Genomic DNA, 22,557 nt, shown 5'->3' on the forward strand with positions numbered 1-22,557 from the left:
CAGGGCCACAGGCGACAGACGTCGGCGAGCAAGGGACCCAGGCATTCCACCAGCAGTCGCCTTGAGGGTCCAAAGCCCAAAAACCCCAAACCCCAACCCAATACACAGATGTCCCCAGTGTAAGGCTCCCCAGAAGGGGAAACCGAGGCCTGTGTTCTGTGCCCCAGCCCAGCCCAGCACCTCTGGTCCCCCAACCTTGATGTCTGGCACCCCAATTCTTGTTTCAGGGTTCTTGTCTAGCATCTTCAGGATTAAGTCCTTGAGCTCTTCGCTGACCTTTGGCCTAAAGAAGGGGAAGGAAGGAGATGAGGGAGAGACAGCTGATGGTCCTTTGCTTCCCACCTCTCCATCCCACCCTGCTCCAGGCTTCCTTGATCAGTGCACACCAGGGCAGAGACACCACCGACCCTCCTTCTCAGAGAGCAGGAGGGACACCCCCAAAGGTACCAGGGTGGAAGGAGAGAGTTCCAGAACAAGCGTATGGATATCCTTCTCCCCTGAGTATGAAGTAAAGCAGTCTTCCTCAGGGGGCAGAGGTCACAGACACAAACGGGGTCCCATGGGTGCTGGACACCCCCTGGGAGGCAGAGATGGCAAGGATAATGTGAGAAGAGTTGCTTTATGGGACCCCCAAGAGGCCTTCGCCCCCACTCACCATCTTATCTTCTCCTCCGCCTGGGAGGTGGCCAGGGAAGATACCCATTTGACAGAGGAGGAAACCGAGGCTCACCGCCACCCAGAAGAGGGAGGGCAGGGGTGAGACTCAGGGGGAGGAGAGCAGGACTCAGCCCCACATCAGCTTCGACTGTCTCTGCTTAAACTTCAGGCTTCGTTGCTACTTCAATTCTTGGGAGAAGGAACCTACTCTCAGGGCTATGACCTTGGCTCCCTCTGCTGTCCTAGACACTTAATCCCTTTTCAAACTCCTGGGCTGGGGAGAAGGATATACCGTGGTGGGGCGGGGGGGGGGGGGGGGGGGAGTGGCAGTGGTGGGGGAAGGCTGGGAGACAGGCAGTCACAGGAAAGGGGAGGAAGCCAGTGCCGTGGGGATGGCAGCAGGGAGTGGGGAGCCGGCGGCAGGTGAGCAGGTGGGGGGACCCAGGGGTCCCTGAATGCCCGGGCCAGGGCGTGCCTCTTCTTGTGGGCTTTGGGAAGCCTTGGAAAAACTTTCAGCAGGCGGCGTAGTGAGATCTGTTGCACTTCATCAGGGTCACTCTGGCCTGACTGCGTTAGTTGGACAAGGCAGAGGCCTGAACTAGGCAGGGGGTGCCGTTGGCAATGGAACCAAGAGAAATGTAAGAGATGGAATCAGCACGGCTTGGGGCCGGACAGGAAATGGGTGTGAGGGGCAGGGACACCGAGAACAACTCCCAGGTTGGTTTCTGACCTGGGCACTCTGCGCAGATGGTAAAAGGGCCCTGAAAAGTGAGGCGCTAGGGGACTCCGGCTGGCTGCCATGGTAGCTGGCATCATAATCGGAAGAACCGTGGATGGGTGGGGAGGCCTCTCCAAACAGTCCTTCTGGGCTCAGAGACCTCAGTCACAAAGGAAGGGGCAAGGGGGAGGGAGTGGCTTCAAATCCCAGGCCCACTGAGCCTCCACTTTTCCATCTGTGAAACGGGGGAGCGCACTGGCATCGTGAAGCTCCCCCACCCCGTGTGGAGAAGGTGGAGGTTCCCCACGGGTGCAGGGTCTGCATGGGGTTGATGCCACTGGCCTCCTGGAGGCCTTCAGTGAAGCAGCAGGATGAATGTGTGACCTGGGGTCATCCCTGCCCCACTCCCAGCCTCAGAGTTCCCATCTGTTCAATGAGATCCAACCCAGATGTCTGAGACCCCGCTCACATCTCCCTCCATTTGCTCCCAGGGAGCAGCACCCCAACCTCCAGATCTGCAGGCTGGGGTGGGGCCCGGAAAGGACAAAAGCTCTGCTAAAACCCAGACACGCCTCCCTGGGGGTGGGCGGGGCCCGTGGTGGACAACTCACTCCTCTGGGAACACGATGGCCTCATTCTTGATCTTGCGGTGCAGGGCCAGGATGAAATCATCGATGAATGGGCACTGCGGTGGGGAGAGACAAAGGATGCGGGGCCCAGCGCCTCAGCTCGCTGGGGGCAGCTCCGGGCTCCTAGTGAGATGGGGGGGACCTCGTCTAACTTGTTCAGGTCCTAGCCCACAGGAGATGCTCAACAAATGTGGGCTGAATGAATGAGTGCGTGACAACCACTCGCAGCAAGGCCTGCACTGCCGGGGCCTGACGTTTGGGAACATGTCCCCTGAGATTCCCTCCTATGCCTCAGCACGGTCCCTGGAGTGGGAGCACCTGCGGACAGGGATCTCGGCACGTCAAGGTTGGGTGTCCGGCCTGACCCAGAGCAGAGGTCAAGGACAATTTGTTGAATGAATGAATGAGTGAATATGTGAATGAATGAATGGCACCATCTATACCTCCCTTGGGATGTCTGCTGTCCCAGGACTCCTGCACATGAATCCATCCCCCCAAGGGGACACGAGGAGAACAGAAAAGTCCCTTTTCCTTCCGTCTTCTTTGAGCTGGGTGGGCTCTCTCAAAAGTCACTTTACTTAAGGACACAAAGGCAGGGCCTGCATCTGTCATGCATCCTGGCCCATGGTGCCCAGCCCATGGTGCCAGGGCTGCCCCAGCTCTGCCAGCCCACCCAGCACTCACCTTCCCATAGACAAAGCAGTACAGCGTGACCCCTGTGGCCCACACGTCCAAGGCCTAGAAAGAAACAGCTCATATCAGTCCCCCAAAAGGAATTGACACCCCTTGGTCACCCAGCTTCAGTGGGCCATGGGAGAGGGCAAGTGGGGAACCTCCTTCCCTAGTCATGTATTCACTCAACAAACACTCCCAGGCCCCTGTTCCATGCTGGACCCTGTGCTGAGCACTGGGGACACAGGGACAGCCAGACCAGGGCCCTTGCTGTCAAGGGTTTCCAAGTCTCCTTGGAATGGGCCCAAACCAGACATGTTTCCAGCTCAACAGGTACAAAACCCCCTTCATCTACAGGGTCGCATTTGCTGTACGCACGACACAGACGCACCCCAGAAACAACAGTATATGTTGAACTTATACTCGCTAAACCAGCTCTGGCTTCTAGAAGTCATCCCTCTTCCTGATGATCCACTGGAAAAGCCACCATCCACCTTCTTTCCGACACCAGAACAGCCCCTGGCCCTCAGCTACCTCCACAACCCCTTGGGGCTTTCCTGTGCCCTTGAATGTTCCCTCTCTCTACAAGTTCCCCCTCTGGAACCCCACCTCCTCTCCTGGTATCCACTTTCTCTCTTATGTGAATGATTCTTAAATCTCTGCCTCCGTATTCCTGCCACAGATGCCTCATCTGAATCCAATCAGGGAACACCAGACAAACGCAAACTGACATCATTCTACAAAATAACAGGCCTGTTCTCTTCAAACATGTCAAGGCCAAGCCACTTTTCCAGATTAAAGGACCCCAAAGAGACGTGACAAGTGAATGCAGTGACTGACCCTGAATCAGATCCTGGACCAGAAAAAGAAAAGGCATTAAAGGACAGTATGGGGACAACTGATGAAATCTGAATAAGGTCGATTAGATAACAGTCTTTTATCGATGATAAATGTCCTAACTTTGATAACTGTACTGAGGTTATGTAAGAGAATGTCCTTGTTCTCAGAAAATATCTCCAGAAGTATTTAGTGATAAAGGGGCATAATGTCTCCAACTTCTATAAATATAGGGAGAGACAGTGAAAAGGTAAATGGGACAAAATGTCAATAATTGGTGAATCTGAATAAAAGATATAGGGGAGTTTTTTGTATTATTCTTGCAACTTTTCTGTAAATTTGGAATTATATCAAAATTAAAAGTTAAAAAAAAAAACATCTCTATCTACAGCCATCTCCTGAGCTCCATACTCACACACGTGTCCAAGTGCCTCTCGACCATTTCCTCCATGGCAGGACCACAGTGGGGCAGCCAATACTTCACAGGGTAGAGCAGGATGTGCCCGGGGACACACAGAACCACAGTCCCTGTTCAGAAAGCTTTGCCACTGCCTCTGTCACTTAGGACAAAGCCCAGACCCTTAGGACTTCCAGACCCTTTAAACTCTGCCCAAGCCCCGCTGTGCCCCTCAGTTCTCTTGTCTGTTCTCTGGGCTCCACCTCCTGCTCAAATTCTCCCCATTCTTCAAGGCCTAGTTCAAAGGCTGCCGTATCCAAGAAGTCAGGGGAACCTCTGATGTCCCCCCAGACACGAGCTCTCCTGCCCAGGCACCATGACCAGAAGGGCAGGGAGCTGGGCCGTCCAGGCTCCGTCTGTTCCACAGCCCAGCCCAGAACTCAGCACAGAGCAGCTGGCGGGAAGTACCTGCAGGGAAGACTTGGGGCCGTTTTGCTGGAGAACGAGAGGAGGCCCAAGTTGCGGGAGTTTGTCGGACTCCAGAAGGAGGCAAACGTGAGGGAGGGGACCATGTTCGGTCCCTCCTGAGACATGAGGACCCTGGCACCCTCAGGTTGGAAATGGGACCCCGTGGCACGTACTCCCACCCCTCCACCTGAACCCCAACCCAGCCCGGGTCCTGGGAGCCACCTTCCCACTGAAGCTCTGGCCGGACTCAGAAATGGCCTCAGGGGCCATGAACGCTGGGGTCCCGGCCGTGCTGGACAGCCGAGCGTCATTCCCCTCAAACTGGTTGCTGACGCCGAAGTCGGCGATCTTCACGTGGCCGTCGTCCCCCAGGAGCAGGTTGGATGGCTTGATGTCCCTGTGGATGATCTTCTGGTAGTGCACTGCAGAGAGAGGCAGCTCGAGCGCTGGCCTGGGGCCCTGCCGCCCAGACCCCCCACCTGCTCTCGCCTGGCCGTGGAGGCTGCTTCAAACTCCAGGAGAAAAGGAGCTGGGACTTCCTGTCCGCCGCACACATGCAGCTCTCGAGGACCTCGGAAGAGGACTTCAGGGCCCCCTGCTCAGCTATGCAGTGAAGACACTAATCTAGGCTGTTAGTAACAGAGCCAGGACTGGACTCTTAGGAATCTTTGGACCCCAAGTCCAGTGCTCTCTCCATGGCAATCAAGGCACCTGCCACTGAGGGTGGACGTCAGAGGAAACTGGGGGAAGGGGTCCTCCATAGGCCATCCCTGGCCCTCCCATGTGAGTGTTGTCTACAGGCTTGAAGCCCATCAAAATCTTCCCCCAGTTCCATCCCCCCACCCAGCCTGTCACAGCTGTCCCTGTTCCTCGGACTGAGGGTGGGATTGTGGGGTATCCTGCAGAGGTACCGCCTCAGCCCTAGGGACTCTGGGCTGATGCAGTTTTGGAGAGGGAGGGCACCCCAGGCCTTGGGACTGCCGGAATGAATGTGGCCGGGGTAAGGGTCTGCCCTCTCTAGTAGGCTGAGCGCCCACCCTGCTTCCTGGGTCCAGCACTGCCGGGAAGAGACGGGCAGCTCAGGCTGAGACGGCCAGGGATGTCCCAGCAGAGAAAAGGCACTGACCTCATCCCACAGCCATCCACTTATGGGCTCCCTGCTCAACAAATACGGTCCCCTGGACCAACAGACCGCAGGATGTTGGAGAGGAGGGAAGATGGAATGGGAAGGAGGGAAGGGGAGGGGGAAGGAGAAGGAGAGGAAGGCTGGGGGCAGAGGGAGTGAGCATCATATATTAATAAGAATAACAACAGGACCCATGGCCCTATAGCGATTGCCTCCTATGTGCCAGGTACACACAAAGCATTTGACACACACCCATCAGAACACAGAGGCTCAGGAGGCTGTGTATTTGACCATGGAAAGTGGGCTCAGATTCTTATCTCAAACCCTGGCATCTCACTTGAACTCCCAGCTCTTTATCCACATGGATATCCCATAGACATCTCAACATATACCTCAGTATTTGTCAATCACATATTTAATTGAGAACTTGATTTCTCTTGTCTGCAACCCCCGCCCCCCCCCGGCCCCCCTCCCCCCCGCCTAAACACACACACACACCACCACCGCCAAACAAACAGAACAGAAAAGCTCTGCTCCTCTTCTAGTCTTTCCCATTCAGTTAATGGCCATATTATCAGCTGCTCAGGCCAAAAATCTCAACTGCTCTCTCCTTCAGACCCCACATCCAATTCAGCAGCAAGTTCTAAGGACTGGACCTGTGAGATATATTCCAGATCCGACTGCTTCTCCTACCTGCATGGCTGCACTTGCCCCGTCTGTAAGAATCAGGCCTGAGCCTCCCCGACCACAGGGCCTTCCCAGGGCAGCCTCAGCTCTCCCTTCCGGGGGCCAGAATCACAAGGCGGGTCTTCAGCACCGGGTGCCACCATTTGTCTGCCTGTCCAGTCCCTGGTGCTGACCGGATCACTCCAGAAAGCCCTTCATCATGGTTAGCTGGGTCTTGATGAGGCTTTACCCAAGAGCCAGATGGGATTAGCTTGTTTTTTCTGCTTTTTTGTTTTGTTTTTTTTTGCAGGGAGAGAGGATGGGAGACAACAGGCCCAGGACAAGAAGTGGGTGGAAGCCGAGCTGGTATAGGGTTGTGTCTGCTGCCGACCACACCAGGGTGAAATGCTCCCTTCTCACACCTCTAGGCCCTTGTTAGGACTTTCTGCAAAGCCCTCCCCTCTCTGTGCCTCAGTTTCCCCATAGGTACAAAGACAGCATTAAAATGAAGGCACTGGAGTGGCTCAAATGAGATAAAGACAGTCACTGCAGGTCAAACCTCAGCTGGTCCTCACCTGTCCCCCTAGGGAGAGAATATGCTTCTGATAAACCAAGCTGAGATTTCAGAGGGATGGGCTGTGCCCCACTCCCCAAACCAGGCCAGAACCCTAGGTGCCTGCGGGCCCTCTTCTCCCCATGACCAGTTAGTCACCCAATGCTGCCCACCCCACCTCGTTCACATATGCTCCCCGCTGCCACTGCCCTAATCCAGGCCTCACCATCTGTCAGTTGGGCTGTAGAACCAGCCTCCTCCCTGACCAGCTGGTGGCCTCTTGCCCTCCATCCAGCCACCATATGCTGCCAGACAGAGCTTTCCAAGACGCAAATCCTATCACTCCCCTCCCCTGCTCGAAGCCCTCAGGGGCTCACAAGGCTGACAGGATGAAGTCATGAAAGTCCTCTATGGAGGCATTCCCAGCCCTCACGTGCAGCCTGGACAGTGTTTACAGCACCGCCTTTCCCTAACCCTGGCTCCCAGGTTGGACTTAACCAAATTGAACTTCTCCCAGTCTCAAATAGTACTCCCCTCTGTGCCGCTGTCATGCAGTTCTCTCCGCCTGGTGTACTCCCTCCCACCATGCCTCAAACTACCCAACGAACTCCTACTCATCTTTCAGGACCCTGCTCATAAGTGGCCTCCTCCAGGAAGCCACCCCTGGTCCCTTAGTGCTCTGACAGCCCCTGTGCCTCCCCAGCCTTGGCAGGCACTGCTTAGGTTCCCGCCCCTCCCACTAGGCTGCAAGATCCTTGAGATCACTTCTGGGTCTTTGGCATCTACACGCCCCCAGCTGGCACTTAGTAGGTACTCGTAAATGGATAAATGAATGAATAAATGAATTCCACAGATGATAGAGGCTAAACTAACATCCTCCCTTCTGAGCTCTCATCACCTTAGGGCCCCTCACAGTAAACCGACTCTGCTACCACCCACTGGCCCCATGCCAGGACAGACTCTTCCTCGAGCCGCTGGACATAAATTCCTTCCCACAGCTCTCGAAGCCCAGTGGAGAGGCTAAGCTTGGCTAAGAATTCAGCAGAGGTGAGATACACGCTGAACATCCAAGGCGCAGGCCGACGCGGTGACGACCAGGCGCCGAGAAGGACCTGGCGCATGCCCAGTGAAGTCTGCCGCCACCCTACCTGTTCAGGAAGTTTCGGCCCCGCCCACACGCCCATTTCCCCACCCCCAACTAAAGATGATTGGTAGATCAGCACTGATTGACAGGAACTGCTCAGAGCCTGCTCAGCCTGGGCTCCGTCTCCTCTTGTGTCCCCTCCACTCCCCCCGGGTCTCCAGCCCCAGGGGGGCAGGCAGCCCCTCACTCACAGTACTCAAGACCCAGGATGATATCCCTCAGGTAGAGACGAGCTTGCTCCTCGGGGAAGGGCTTGTCGCAGGGCACTTCCATGACCGGCCTATGGGGAGGGCGGGGAGGAGGGATGTTTAGCCGGAATCAGGATGAGTAAAGGCAGATGTCAGGTGGAGGGGAACAGGGGCTGGGCCGTACAGACCCCTCGGGACCTTTTGGGAGCCCTCTATGCTCGAACGGGTCCCTAAAACCCAAGATAGTAGCTTCTTCTCCCATATAATGAAAATTTGAAAACACGCATAGACTCAAATATCCCTTTTCAATGACTACAATTTCAAATTAGCTTTATCTTAATTTCTGATTGGCTTGGTATTCCTTCTTCTAAGTACTTAATTATCTATAATCAAACAGTTGTGAAGATGACATTTAGGGCAGTGTTTTCAAACTGTAGGTCCAGGACCAAGAAGGTCATGAAATCAATTCAGTGGATGCCTACTGCTTTTTTTTTTTTTTTTTTTTTCCTAATGAAGTAGAATATATCAGAGTCTATCACATGTAATACACTGTTTTATAAAACTTTGGTTTCAATTACAGATATGGATGGCAATGTAAAACTTGTATTTCTTACTTTTAATGGAGGTCAAAAATGCTGGAAGCCCCTGAGTCTTAAAAGGACACCACTCCCTGCCCCTTCCCCAAATTGGTCTTTAGGTAGCCTCCCAGGCAGAGAGACAAGTCACAGCCTGTATTCAAGGCCTTGGCAGTTAGGGCCCCCAGTCCACCCAGCCCCGTGCCCTTTACTGCATGTCTGCTGTTCTGCACATACCCTGAGAAGGTCAGACAAGGCAAACATGAGTTACAACCCTAGATTTCATCAGTGACTTGCTGTGTGACTTTGGGCAAGCCACTTACCCTCTCTGAACCTCAGCTTCCCTTCTTGTAAATGGGAGTGAATGGGGTCCCAGCCACCCAACTCACAAACTTGTAAAACTGAAAGAACTCTTTGTGATTTGAATACAGATGAGAGTTGAGTTCCATCTCTATACTTTTGCTGGAGAAATATTCCTTTCTTCTCCCTCTTCTCCATCAAAATCTTCTTTCCAGTTCTTCAAGGCCTGGCTCGAAACCCACGCCCTCTTCCTGAGGCCTCCCTGGCTATTCCAGTCTCACTGACCCCACCGGCCTTCAAAGAATCATCCTCTTGGTCTCTCGTTCTGCCCCCACTTCCCAACCCAGACCACAGCTCCCTAAGGACAGAGCCTGGACCTCTTTTTTTCACTAGAGTAGCTGACCCCAGGACTAGGGATACAGGGAGGGAAAGGAAGACTTGACCTGCCTGATCGGGATGGGGAACTCACCCCTTTCTCAGGAGGTCAAACACTGAAAGAAAAGAGAAGAAAAGAAGAGTAGGTAAGGTGCAGCCAGGCTGAAAAAACAGCCGATGCCAAGGTTCCTCCCTGTTCTGGAGGGTGGGAGAGGGGGCAGGCATCCAGGCATACTTGAGGGAGGGATAGGACAGGGGTCCCAGGGTATCAGAGGAAGTAAATGAGAGTGGGTCGACTATGGACCTGCCTCACTAGATTCTCAGGTGCCGAGTGAGGACCATCAACATAGACCCCTTTTATAGGGGGGAAACTGAACCTCAGAGAAGGGGCAGGAGTTTTCCCACAGGTCATAGCAGATAGGCAGATAGGAGAGGGAGTGCAGGCTAAAGACTTGGCCTCTGATTCCTAAGCCAGTGTTCCTTCTGGCCCATTCCCTGAGAGCCGCTAAGCCCAGCCCTGAATCAGGCACCAAGGACTTAAGTAATAACAACTGCATACTATTACTAATAATAGCTAATGTGTCTTGTATATAATACCTCATTTACTTCTCACATCAACACTATGAGGTAGATACCATTATTATCCCCATTTTACAGGTGAGGAAACTGAGGCACAGAGTTATCAGATGGAGTCTGGGAACCCACATCACATAGCCTACTTCCTGTATCTATCTGATCCACCATCTCTCCGATCAGTGGAGTGGGAGCTTGGGAATATTTGTTGAATCTAACTGGATATTCTGAGCCTGGCTCAGCAGGGCTGGGCAAGAGAATCTGGTCCTTGAGAACATGTATTTCCTCCCTGCCCCCAGGAGGTCAGTGCGTTGCACATGGCCCATCTGAACGTCAAGTGTGTCCCCGGGGAGCACTCAGACCCACCGGGGTAAGCTGCTTTGGGGATGAGCTGGGTCACTCACCTAAATAGAGATTGTCCTCAGCTGGGTCATCCAGGACCTGGTGAGAGGGAGCAGACATGAGGGTGAGTCTTGGGGAGTTATGGGGTGGGCATCCCAGGCTTCCTCATCCTCACCAGCCCCAGGACCCGTAGTGTGCTCCGCAGCCACCCTGGACGATGGAGCAGGAACTATGCAGGCACCAGGCAGATGAGGCCTCAGAAATCACTGGCCCTGACCTGGGTTCACCACACGGCACCCAGCCCCTCTTCCCCTCCTGCCTCCCTCACTTCTTGCCTCTGGGGCAGCTCGTCCCCCTCCATGAGAACTTGAGAACATCCCAGACCAGCCTGAACTGACCCCAGAAGCCTCCCGGCAGTCCCCACCCCAATTCTGGCCCTGCCTTTGGCATATTTCCCTCAGCAGGACCCCTGGGTCCGTGCCAAGCGCCCCCTGCACCAGAGGCTACTCCACAGGCCTCACTGACTCACCACCTACCTCGATCAGCTTGACCACATTCACATGGTCCAGCTTCTTCAGGATGGCAATCTCCTGGTACACCCGCTCCAGGGGCAGCAGCTGCTTGGCTGGTCCTCCCTGGGCAGCCTGGGACCCTCTAGGGGGAGGGCGACCTGTGACCAGGAAGGGGGGTCCAGCCAGTTGCAGAAGGCTGGGCTTCACCACGGCCCTGTGACCAGCCTCAGGCAAGAATCTTGCAAGACCATGGCCTTGGCCTCAACCCCCCAAGCACAGTCCCACCACCAGGCCTTTGCTCACGCTCTCCCTGTCTATCCCCAGTCCTAACAAAAACCAGCCTCCGAGGTCTCCTCCTCCTATGCCCCCAGGCCAGGAGCTCCCAAGCCCAGGACCGGACAGATACGTACGTGGAAAGCCATACTGCTTCAGTAACTTCTTCTTGGAAAGAACTTTCATCGCCTGAGGAGGGAGGGGCAGACATGTCACTTGTGTGAAGCCACCAGGGGTTAGAACAGGCTGGTTACATGTGGACTGAGGTCCAGAAAGGCACACGAGCATCTGCCACTGGCACTGAGGCTATGGACTGGCTGCAGTTATGCTGGGATAGGAGGTAGCCATACCTGAACCTAGGCCTTACCCCTATTCCCCCCAACAAGCCTTTCTAGAGCTCTCCCCTTGGAGGCATCCAGCCTCTGCTTGCATATTCCCAGGGTCAAGAAGCTCATTCAGAGAATTCCCTGGTGGTCCAGTGGTTAAGAATCTGCCTTCCGACGCAGGGGACGTGGGTTCGATCCTTGGTCAGAGAACTAAGATCCCACATGCCGCAGGGCAATGAAGCCCACGCACCACAACTAAAGAGCCTGCATGCCGCAACTAGAGGGACCTCACTCCGTTCACAGGCAGCCTTGTCCTCTGTCTTAGCCCAGCTTCTGCCCACCCCCCAGCCTCCTAGGGCCCAGCTCCTAGGGCCCAGCCTCCTAGGGCCCAGCTATCCCCAGACTCACATAGTGCCTGTCTTCACTTTCGTTGTAGGCCAGCCTCACCACGCCGTAGGCACCCTGCAGATAGACACAGGTCAGCCCCCACTGGACAGGACAGCCTCCCCCAGGACTAGCCCAGGAGAAGGAGAGCCTGAACGGCTCCAGGCCCCTCCTCCCGCTTCCCATCTCCACCCCTGCCACCAGTGGGCATAAATTTCAGGCGGGCAGGGAGAGGGCTCCTATGCCCTGGTCACTGCCCCTGCCGGGCTCAACACAGCTCTATGCCTTCCCCAGTCCCTTCCATCAAAAACTCTGGGGAGGGGACTTCCTTGGTGGCGCAGTGGTTAAGAATCCGCCTGCCAATGCAGGGGACACAGGTTCGAGCGCTTGTCTGGGAAGATCCCACATGCCGCGGAGCAACTAAGCCCATGTGCCACAACTACTGAGCCTGCGCTCTAGAGCCCGCGAGCCACAACTACTGAGTCCATGTGCCACAGCTACTGAAGCCCACGCGCCTAGAGCCCGTGTTCCACATTAAGAGAAACCACCGCAATGAGAAGCCCGTGCACCACGACGAAGAGTAGCCCCCGCTCACCACAACTAGAGAAAGCCCGTGCACAGCATCGAAGACCCAACACAGCCAAAAACAAATAAATAAATAAATTTATAAAAAAACAAAAAACAAAAAAACTCTGGGGAGTCAGGAATCAGGAGTCATCTCCCACCCCCCACCCCAGGTGTTTCCTATAGAGGACAAAACTTTCCTCATTTCCAGGCTAGGACCTTCTTGGCCCAGCCTCACATTCCCAGAGGAGGAGAGGGGATTTTGCCAAGCAGAGGATCTGGACAGGCTGCCTCCGCAAATCCCCCAGACAAGTTCCCACTGCTCCTGGCCTGCCCCCAGGCCTACCTTGCCAATCTCACTCTGCAGCTTGTACTGGTTCAGCTGCACACAGTCCTGGTGGGGGAAAGAGAGAGGACATCAGGTAAAGCTTGATCCAGAAGCAGCACTGCTCCCATTCCAGGAGCACGTCCAGGGCCCCATCCTGGCCCCAGGCCCCTTGCTCCCAGACCCTGGGTCTCACCAACCTTTCAAGTTTACATAGGCAAGTGAGGTGGTGCCAATGCCAAAAGTGATGCCGAAAGTGACAAGGAGACTTGGACAATGTTTGAAAACATGAATGATGAACCACGCCTATGCTTTGCTCCCTAGGAAGTGGTGGAAAAAATGCACTGATTCCTACCTGGATGCTGGGGGCTGGGAGACCCTGATGGGAGAAACCCATGAGCAAGTATTTCCAGAAGCAGCTGAATGAGGAGACTGCATGGACAAGAAAGATGAGGAGAGCCTTGGGGACAGGAGACCAGAGCCCTGGCTCAGGCGTGAAAAGCTCAGCTTCTGAAGCCTGTAGATTGCTCGTACTTGGGTTCCCTTTCAGATCTAAGTGGCAAGGACGGAGCCCAGAGGCTGGTAGCATGCTGGCAGCTTCTGAGTCAGAGCAGACTCTAAGAGGCAGGATTAGAGGTGGAAGGCTCAAGCTGGGGAAGACTTGGGGGACAGGAGGACGCACTGTCTATCTTCAAATCTCTAAGAGGACTTCTTGGGGGAACAAGGGAGGGACCTATTTCCTAGGCCTGGACTGGGGGTGGGAATGGTGAGACTTACAGGAGGCAGCAATTGGCTCAGATGAAGTTCCCCTGGGTGGGAAGAGACCAGGTAGTGAGGTAGTGAGCTCCTCAGCTCTGGGGGTACGCAAACCAAAGGCTAGACAGCTGTGTGGCAGGGATAGGAACTGCAAAGGGTCTTCACTGAGGACTACTGAAAAGCTCGTGGGCACCCCCTAGCTCTGCCCCACCAACCTCTGCGTCCGAGATGGCCACGTGGTGGGACTCGATGGTGGGCCTGCGCCACGCCCGTGGGGAGATGTGGCTGGTAGGCCCTGTGGCGTAAGGCCCAGCCTGGGCCTCCAGGCAGCTCCCCGCTGGCCGCTCCTGCAGGGAGAACTTCCTAGCCGAGAGGCTGGGCCGGGCGGCGGGGCATCTTGAAGTACCGCCGGGGATCACGGAGGCAGCTCTGGCCCGTGATGGAGGGTCCACACAGTTCCTGGTGGGCTCTGGGCTGCCATCCATCTCCTCCAAGTGGGCCACATCCATGGCTGCCACTCGCTCCACCAACTCTGCCCGAGGGTCCTGGCAGCAGACCGCTGGGCCCCCCTCCATTGCCACAGTCAGGGGGTTCCTCTGTGCAGCCTTATTGGGAACCTGAGAAAAGAGGGCAGAGAAGCCTTCAATCCTGGCCACAGAGCAAGGAGGTCAGATTTCCAGGCCCTTCTTCCATCGTAGCCACAAACTGTGAGTCCCACCTCCATGTCTTTACCTGGCCTGTTCCCACTGCCTGGGTTGCCAGCATCCAAACTCAGGTCTCCCTACTAACTAAAGGAATTCCAGGAACTCATCTGGCTCTGCTGCACACCAGCCCTCTAGACCTCAGTGTCCGCATCTGTAAAACAGGCACAGTCACATCAGCCTTCCTGGCTTCACAGGGAAGCAGGGAGAATCTGATATTCTGGAGTCAGGACAGACAGACATGGGCAGAACACTGGAGGCCCAGCAGTACTGGGAGAAACAGAGCCCCAGGTCAGCTCAGGCCCCCATCCAGCAGACAGCCCAGTGACTCACAGCCCCACCCCCTGACAACAGAGCATTCCAATGCTGCTGCTGTTGCCGCCTGGAAGCTGAGCTGGGCTCCTGATTCTCCAGGCACCCCCCTCCACCCGTCACTGCTTCCAGGAAGACTTCCCTGGGTCTCCAGCCTCTCCCACCCGTCTCACTTCCTCCAGGAGACCTCTCCAGGGCCACAGGGCAAGTCTCCCATTGCTCCCTTCCCTGCCCTAGCAGAGCCGGCAACCCAGGACAGAGTCCTTTAGAGGAGGGGGCTGCTACTTTGGTGATTGTGAAGAGAGACTTCACTGCACTTATTTCTCCTGGTTTTTCCTTCCAGTTTATTCATGTGGCTAAAATTTTCCCCACATCTGTTCAGGCTGAGATGCTCCCCCTGGCCTGGCCTTATATCCACCCTGGCCCTATTGCAGTCTGAGCCCCCATCTAGGCTCCAGGCCAAGGACTAACTCCAGCTTGAACCCCAAACCAACCTTCAACATCCAGCCCCAGCCCTCACACTCGACTACAACTCTGGGCTGAACCCTGACCCAGGGCTGAACCCTGATACTCAGGCTGGGACTCCATTTCTGCCCCAGGCTGAGCACTGGCCCCACCCCACTCGATGCCCCTCCCCTTTCCTGGACCAGACTCCGCATCTTCTCAGGAAAAGGAAGTAAGTGGACTCCTGACCCTCTGCCCTTCCTGTCTGGTAGTAACTTGCGCTGTCACCACACAACAATTTTGAGAACATGGTCTCCGTTACACCCCTTATTCCCCCATCACCTTGCTTTGACAGATGTCAAGGAGGCAGGGTTCACTGGAGTCCACTGGCCACAGAGGAGCCTGGGCTGGGTTCCAGTCCTGCCTGCCAACCTACTGTGGGCCCTGGGCAGCTCCTTCCTGACTCTGAGCCTCAGTCTCCCCATCTGTACCACAGATGCAGGACCTTCCCAGATTCCTAGGGCCACAGCAAAACTTGGAGATGGATTGTGGGTAAGGGTGTGGTCCAGACCCCCTGTGCCTGGCACACAGTGTATTGTATGAGTGGAAGCCTGGTGGAGCTGATGTTGGCATGCGGAAAGGAAGGGAGAAGGGAATTTAGACTGGCAACAGGAAAAGACATGGACACTGGACCTAAAGGAGTGAGGGGAGTCGGGGTTGGTGAGGCTAGAGCATCAGGGAGGCCTCCCTGGAGGAGGTGAGAGTGGCAAGTAGGAGTAGACCATTGGGGAGGACTCTCTGAAGTAGGTGAGGAAGGGAGTAGGGCTGGAGCATCATGGAGGCCTCCTTGGAGGAGGTGGAATGGGATTAGAGCATCAGGGAGGCTTTGGGAACCAGATGGCTGCAAGAAGGAAGAAGCCAAGGCTAAAGGGAGCCCTACAAGCCTGGCCCACCCTGTAGGTGGCTCACCCTGCCGCCCCTCCCCCTCACTCTGTAGGCCCTTTTTCTCCCACCAGAATATAAACTCCACAGGTTAGGGCTCTTGTCTGCCTCGTCTCCATAAGATTACTGGCGTCAGCAGCAGTGCCTGGCACAGAGTAGCAGTAAATATTTTTTGAATGAATGAGTGGTTGCCATAGTGATCATTACAGTCCTGGCCCCATTAGACAGATGGAAAAGCAGAGAGGGGAGAGGAGACCCCAAGGAGCCTAAGCCCCAGCCCATGGCAGGGAACGAATGGCAGTGTGTGGAACTCCTGTCCTCTTGTCCACAGCAGTGACCGAGGGGACTGAGAGTCACCACAGGCAGAGGCCACAGGCTGCCCTAGCCCATCAAATTTGCATAAGATTTCCCTGAGGCTGTTACCCCAGCCACAGGCCATCCTCCTTCAACTCTCTTTCCCTCTTTTCTCAGATTGGGAAAGTAGGGCCCAGCAAGGGGCAGGGATGGGTCTGAGGTCACACAGCATGTCAGGGCAGAGCCTTCCTGCTCCAGTTTGGGGCCCTGTTACCTGGTTGAGGACCCAGGCTCTGAAGCCAGGCTGCCAGGCTACGCTCCTTCCTGGCCATGTGCCCATGGGCAGGTGACTGCACTCTGCCTGGGTTTTCCCCATCTGCAGAATGAGGTTAACAGCAGTATCACCCGCCCGCGGGGCTGTGAAAAGGAGTGAACACCCTTCCCGGGCTCAGAACCAGCCCTGCCACTAACGAAGCCCCGTAAAACAGAGTTGTGCTGCTGTTGTTGTGATTGCCTGGGACACGCGGTGGCCCAGATGGATGCGCGGGCGGCACTAGACAGCTGTGAGGGCTGACGTCAGGCCCTCCGCCCTCCCTCCCGCCTGGATCAAATTCAGGTGACTAAGCACGTCTGTGCAGGAGGCGCCCCGGGGAGGCCCCAGGTTCCTGCCTCGTGTCCAGGCGACAGGGCCGTGTGTCCGCGTGAGAGAGTACGTGTAAGCAGGGCTGTAGGCTCGGGGTGACAGCGTGTGTGGGGAGTGGGGGGCGGGGGCGGCGGAACACACACAGGAGGGCATCTGCACGGAAACAAAAATCTATGGGTGTGGTCTATACTCGTGGATAAGTGTGTTCACGTGCATTGTGTGCCTTTAGGTCTTTGTGTATGTGTGCCCCAGAATGGGGGGTGGGGCCTGCACCCCCGGGGGGCCATAGGAACCTGATCCCACAGAGTCACGTTTGAACTTCCCACATGGTCAACAGTCTACCAGCCTGGGGCTGCCTGCTGGGCTGGGCTGTGTGTCTTGGGCAGGACCCACCCCTCTCTGGAGGCTCACCCAGGGGGTCTCTCAAGGCCCTCCCTAAGCTGAGGCCTCCGTGCACACTACGTAGAAACTGACTCAGCAGGTGGCTGGGAGCCACATGGGCAAATAGAAGGACAGACAGGCTGGCACCCAGGCCCAGGGCAGAGCAAGGACTCCTATGGGCATGGGGAGCCTCCCAGGGACCAGCCTGGTCCGCAGCCGAGAATGGCCAGGCTCAGGCCCTCCCTCACTGAAAACTGCCACCCTAGTCTGTCCTCCCAGCCTGTGGCTGTGCTGTCTGGACAAATCACTGAACTTCTTGGAGCCTCAGCTTGCTCATCTGTGAATTGCACAGATAGCCACCATCGTGCTGCCTCCCAGGGCTATGGGAGGAAAGGCATGAGACTGTGAACGTTGAAGCGGATTGTGCCTGAGCGACGTGGAGCTGGGACGAGTCTGTGGCACAGCTACCGAGGGCGAGCCCTGATGTACATACAAAGCACAGCCCCACATCTGCCCCCGCTCCCAGGTGGCCTGGCGCATTACCCCCTCAGGCTTCTCCTCCCAGGCTATGTCCCTCATCCGCAGGTGTCTGGCTATTCCCAAGGGATGCAGACCCAGGCTCCAGACCCTGCTTGGCCAGGCCTCCCCCTCAGGATGTGCCTCATCACCTGGGTCCCTCGGAGGAGGCCCAGCGCAGGACAGAGCAGGGGTATCCTGCTCTCATCCACGCTGGTTCAAGCAGCCCCTCCTGGGATGACTTCAGGGACTAGTCAGGCCGCACCCTGAGTTCTGGAAGGCTGCTGAGAACCTCAGGACAAGGTTGAGCAGGGGACCAGCTATCATCTAGGCAAGACAAGCTGTGGCCCTGGCTGGCAGAGGGCAGGCCAGAAGGGAAAGCTGTAAGGAGGTGGTCCAGTCACCCGGGCCAGACACAGAAAGTGGCCTTGACATCACTGGGCTGCCTCACAGGGGCCATGTTTATGCTCCTGACAAGTGTCTGGATGGCCCTGGCAACGGGTGGCCTCTGTGGCTCCCACCCCCACCCGGGATGACTCAGTCCCCTCGAGGGAGGCCCAGGCGTCTGGTGCCAAGTCATGCTCGAGGACGCCTGCTGTGACAACGCGCCCCGCCCCCCCATTCCCAGGGAGGCCCCAGGCACCGAGATGGGCTCTGTGCCTGATTCAGCACGGCAGCCCTCAGCACATCCTGAGCGCCCTTGGCTGATGGTCTCCAGGCCTCCCCCTCTCCCTCTGCCCCTCCGCATCCTCCATACCAGGTCTGCGCCTCCTCCCCTCCGTGTTCCCTGGCAGCTCGGTTCCAACGAGGCTCCAATTCAACTCAGCATTTCCCCGAGTCTGCTCTTCCTCCTCTGTCCCCATTGCTGAGACGAGTGCCCCCCCCCACCAGTTCTCCCAGCCCAGAAACCCAGGAGCCCTCCTTATCAGCCATCTTTTCCCTTTTGCCCATCCTTATCCCCCCTAATCCCACACTTACTCTCCACTCTGGCTGCAAGTCCCAAACTGCAGACTCTGTTCTGCTGCCAGGCCTTTGTCCAAGCTGTGCCTTCTGCCAGAACACACCTCCCTCTCCTTTGCTGCTGGAGGGCAGTTCAGACATCTCCTTCCTGATCTCCCCACTGCTGTGCTGGATGAGGTCACTGAGCCCAACTCCTTAAAAAGTCCAGACGCAGACCTCCACTTTCCTTCCCCCCTGTTTCCGCCACACAGGCCACCCGCCTCCAGGCTCACACCCCAACCCCACCACACCCCATCCTCCAGACCAGTTGCTAGAGGGAATATTCCTAACATGCAAATTTGGTCCCAGTTCTTCCAGACCTGGCCTTCCGGGATCTTGGAATCTGGAGGACAGAAGAGCAGGAGACCTAGACTCAGACTGGGGCTCACAGGCTGGGGGGCAGCCAGGGACACAGACTTCTGGGACGCAAACCCAGAGTCATTCATTCATGCGAGAAAAACTCATTGAGCACCTGCTGTATGTGCCCAGGCACTGTGCTAGGTGCCCGGAAATAAAGCAGCGAACCAAAAAGACCAAGTCCCTGCTCTGGTGAAGTTTAATTTCTAGTGGGGCAAGAAGCAACAAACAAGAAAGCCAGGAATTAGTAGACGGTATGTCAAACAGTACATGCTATGGAGAAGAAATACAATCGTGTCAGGGGAATCAAGAGTGAGGCACTGGGGGTGCTATTTATACAGGGCAATCAGGAAAGGTCTTTCTGATGCAGGATTTGAGCAGAATCTGAAGGAAGTGAGGGAGCGAACAGTGTGGACATCTGGGGAGGGCATTTTAGGCACAGCAACCGCAAAGGCTGTGAGGTGAGACGGTGCTTGCGCTGTCTGAGGAACAGCAAGGAGGCTGATGTCACCAGAGTGGGGTGTCCACGTGTGAGAGGTACCTGATGGCAAGCAGAGTTACACCTGGATGACAAGGCCCAGTCATTCACTGTGCCTGGCCTCAGGGATGGCTTCCTGGAGGAGGTGGCATTTAAGCTCTTTCATGATTGCTGAGTATGGGTTTCAGAGGAGAGGATAGAAGTTCACACTGTGCATGACAGAGAGCCACTTCCTGGCTGGGGCTCAGGGCTTGGCTTTGGGGGTCTTTTTGGATAGAGACCAGGAGACCTCGAAAGCCAGAGGAAGGTTTTGAGTAGGGGAGTGACTCGATTTGGATGAGGTTTTAAAAAATGATCCCTCTGCCTTCTGTGGGGACTGAGGGTAAGAGGCCAAGGAAGGGGCAGGAGTCCCCGGAGTCTGTGGGCCTAGGACACGGTCTGGCACACAGTGGGTGCTCAGTCTGTATGCACTGAAGGACGGAGTGAGGGCTGTGGGGGCAGCCAGTGCACCCTCAAGGACACAAGCTGTGTGCTCCTCCCACCCCCACCCCCGGCCCACTTGGCAGATATACAGCCCCATAGGAGCCCACCGAGGCACAGTCCTGTGACCCGGGACGCAGCCTTCTCTACACACCCCTGCACCCTCAAGATACACACAAACACACACACACACACCCCCCACTCCCGGAGCAAGCGCACGCCGATGTCCGCGTGACCCGCCCGCACACACCACTCCATCCTGTAATGCACACAGGCACACTCCTGTGCCCACGTGACACACGCACACCCGCCTCCAAACACCACACACAAGTCCCTGTGCACGTGTGCACCCTCCGAGCCACCAGTTCTGTGCCTGTCGGGCCACCGAAACCGCAGCATCCACCTCCGCCGCCCCACTCCACCCCCGCCCCAACCAGGGAGGAGTGCGCAGCTAAAGCCACGCGCGTCGCATCTGTCCCATTCATCCCCCCGCCCCAGCTGCAGCACGAAGACTCGGAGGTGGGCAGTGTGGGAGGAGCGCTCCGCGCAGATCCACACGTGGGTTCACCTGTCTGGGCCCACTCCGCATAGACACAGCCTCCCACCAAGAGCTGGGGCGGGGGTAGTGCGCCCAGTATGGACGCGGTCCCGCAGACCAGAGCTGGGAAAGGGACGCAGACGGCGGGGCGCCCTCATAGATGCGGTCCCGGATGCCAGCGCAGACAGAAGCAGGCTCCGGGAGGCACCGCATAGACTGGGCCCCGCAGACCGAAGGGGGAGGATCCCCTCATGGACTAGTTCTCGGCTGTCCTCGTAGACGCAGACCATCCTTCTCGCCTGCAGGCTCCGAGCAGATGTTCAGGCGTTCGTCCCCTCCCGCTCCCCTGCCCCGGCCCCCTCCCAGCCGACCCCTACCTCGGCGCCCAGCGACAGTCTCCGCGGCCCTGAGGATGGTCAGGCTCGCTCCCGCGGCGCGCACCCCGCCCCGCCCGCCTATCCAGGGCCGAGATCACGGAGCTCAGACCGCCGGCCCCTGGGCTCCAAGCGGCGCTCGCTCCCCAGCCAGCCGCCGCGCTCGGCGCGCGCTCATTGGCCTGGCCGCGCGGCCCCCCTCCGGCGCCGCCCAATCAGAGCCCAGGACTCCCGCCCGGCTCCTGGAAGGGAGGGGCCGCGGCGGGCGGTGGCTCTGGAGGGGTACCTCCCCCTGCGGCTGGACCGGCCTCGTCACGCCCCCATCGCCCCGCGGCAGGGTACCTGGGGTTCCCCGAAATCCCTCCAGGCCGCGGCCTGGGCCCCTAAGCTGGGCCTGGAGGGTACGGTTGCTTCCCCCCCAAAACCCTTTGTCCCCCAACCATCTCGGCCTGGCAGGGGCAAGGGCGCACCCCCTGCCCCTGGAGTGGGGGGCGGGGATGCGGCGCAGTGAGTCCTAGGGGAGGGGCGAAGCGAGATCAGCAAAGAGATGGGGCCCGGGCCCGGGGCCAGGGAGGAAGGCCTTGAATGGTAGACTCAGGAGTTCAGCCTTCTGCTGCGTGGCGGGTAGGAGAAACGGGAAGCGGTTTTAACAGAATGCTGGGGTCATAGTCGGATTCTCATTTGGGGAAGGGCTCTGTGAGCAGGCAGCAGGAATGGCGAGCTGGGGCAGGACGTCTTGACCTTCGCGGTAGCCCACCTCTCCCCTGGCGAGCTCATCAACTCTTGGTTCAATTACATTCTACACTTGTGTATCTATCCTCTGGCACCTCACCCCACCACTTGTCCAAGACAGAGCCCCATATCACTCCCCCAAACCTGGCCTCTTATGTCCCTGTCTCAGTCTGGAGCCAGACACCTGGGGGGAGTCATAGCCTACCGCTTACCTGTTCCAACCAGTAGATCACCAAGTCCTGCCCATGCTGCTTCTTAAATATCCCTGGAATCCATCCACTTTTTTCTGCTTCTCTGCCCCTCCCTTGGCTCAGGTCACTATCTTCTTGCACCTGAATTGCTACAGCAGCCTCCTCATTGGCCTCCCAGCCCCGTGCAGCCTCATTGCCCTCCCGCAGGGCCCCCACCCACTTGCTTTTCTCCACCTGGTGGCCAGAGTAATATTTTAGAAACACAAGTCCAACTGGTCAGCTCCTGCTTCGGAATCTTCCATGGCTCACCAGTGCCCTGAGAATAGATCTAATCAGGCCCTCCATGACCTCAGTCCTAATCACCTGCCTCACTCCTTTCAGGACTTGGTTCAATGCCCCTTCTGCCAGAAACACTCCCCTATGAGCTCACTGCCCAGCATGGGTTAGCAAGTCCTCTTAGGAACTTCCTTGAAGTGAGCATCTGTTTACCTGCCTGTTCCTCCTCTGGACTGGGAGCTCCTTGAGGGCAAGGACCATGCCTGATTCATCCAGCACAAAGCCTGACACGTTGCTTAAAAGATGTTTGTCGAATGAATAATTAATTGGATATGGCAATTAGGGGGTTGGATGTGTGTGGTTGGAGCTCAGGAAAGAGGGCTGGGCCAATGAGACAGTTTTGGGAGTTATCCAAAGGGACCCATAGTAGGGCCATGGGAAAGGCTGAGATAACTTCAGGGTAAATAAACAGGGGCTGAGGACAGAACACTTGCTTTTAGGGGGAAAAATTTCTGTACCAGGTAGGATCAGTTTTGACT

The 22,557-nt window shown here is 56.7% G+C and overlaps 1 protein-coding gene across 10 annotated transcripts in view; it reads right to left on the bottom strand.

Annotated features, from left to right (window-relative positions):
* Positions 1-21,813, bottom strand: part of CAMKK1 (calcium/calmodulin dependent protein kinase kinase 1) — a 28,597-nt gene extending 6,784 nt beyond the window's left edge. For 5 of the 10 annotated variants that reach the window (XR_009499752.1, XR_009499755.1, XR_009499751.1 and 2 more), the window contains exons 1-14: positions 20,823-20,935; positions 14,093-14,215; positions 13,576-13,977; positions 12,626-12,673; positions 11,740-11,793; positions 11,143-11,194; positions 10,757-10,890; positions 10,283-10,319; positions 9,400-9,421; positions 8,059-8,147; positions 4,601-4,800; positions 2,689-2,742; positions 1,987-2,060; positions 196-283 (exon numbers count right to left, since the gene is read on the bottom strand). Coding sequence is in view for 5 of the 10 variants with exons in the window: in XM_059908916.1 (XP_059764899.1) it covers positions 196-283; positions 1,987-2,060; positions 2,689-2,742; positions 4,601-4,800; positions 8,059-8,147; positions 9,400-9,421; positions 10,283-10,319; positions 10,757-10,890; positions 11,143-11,194; positions 11,740-11,793; positions 12,626-12,673; positions 13,576-13,977; positions 14,093-14,125 (1,287 nt within the window). In the remaining 5 variants the exon portion in view is untranslated. Of the gene's footprint in view, positions 1-195; positions 676-808; positions 847-1,387; positions 1,536-1,986; positions 2,061-2,688; positions 2,743-4,600; positions 4,801-8,058; positions 8,148-9,399; positions 9,422-10,282; positions 10,320-10,756; positions 10,891-11,142; positions 11,195-11,739; positions 11,794-12,625; positions 12,674-13,575; positions 13,978-14,092; positions 14,216-20,822; positions 20,936-21,763 lie in introns of those variants that run through there. The other 5 variants (XM_059908917.1, XM_059908918.1, XM_059908919.1 and 2 more) reach the window with 5 other exon arrangements.
* Between the last annotated feature and the right edge of the window lie 744 nt (positions 21,814-22,557).

Source organism: Balaenoptera ricei, chromosome 20, assembly GCF_028023285.1.
Source record: "Balaenoptera ricei isolate mBalRic1 chromosome 20, mBalRic1.hap2, whole genome shotgun sequence".
NCBI classification, from domain to species: Eukaryota; Metazoa; Chordata; class Mammalia; order Artiodactyla; family Balaenopteridae; genus Balaenoptera; species Balaenoptera ricei.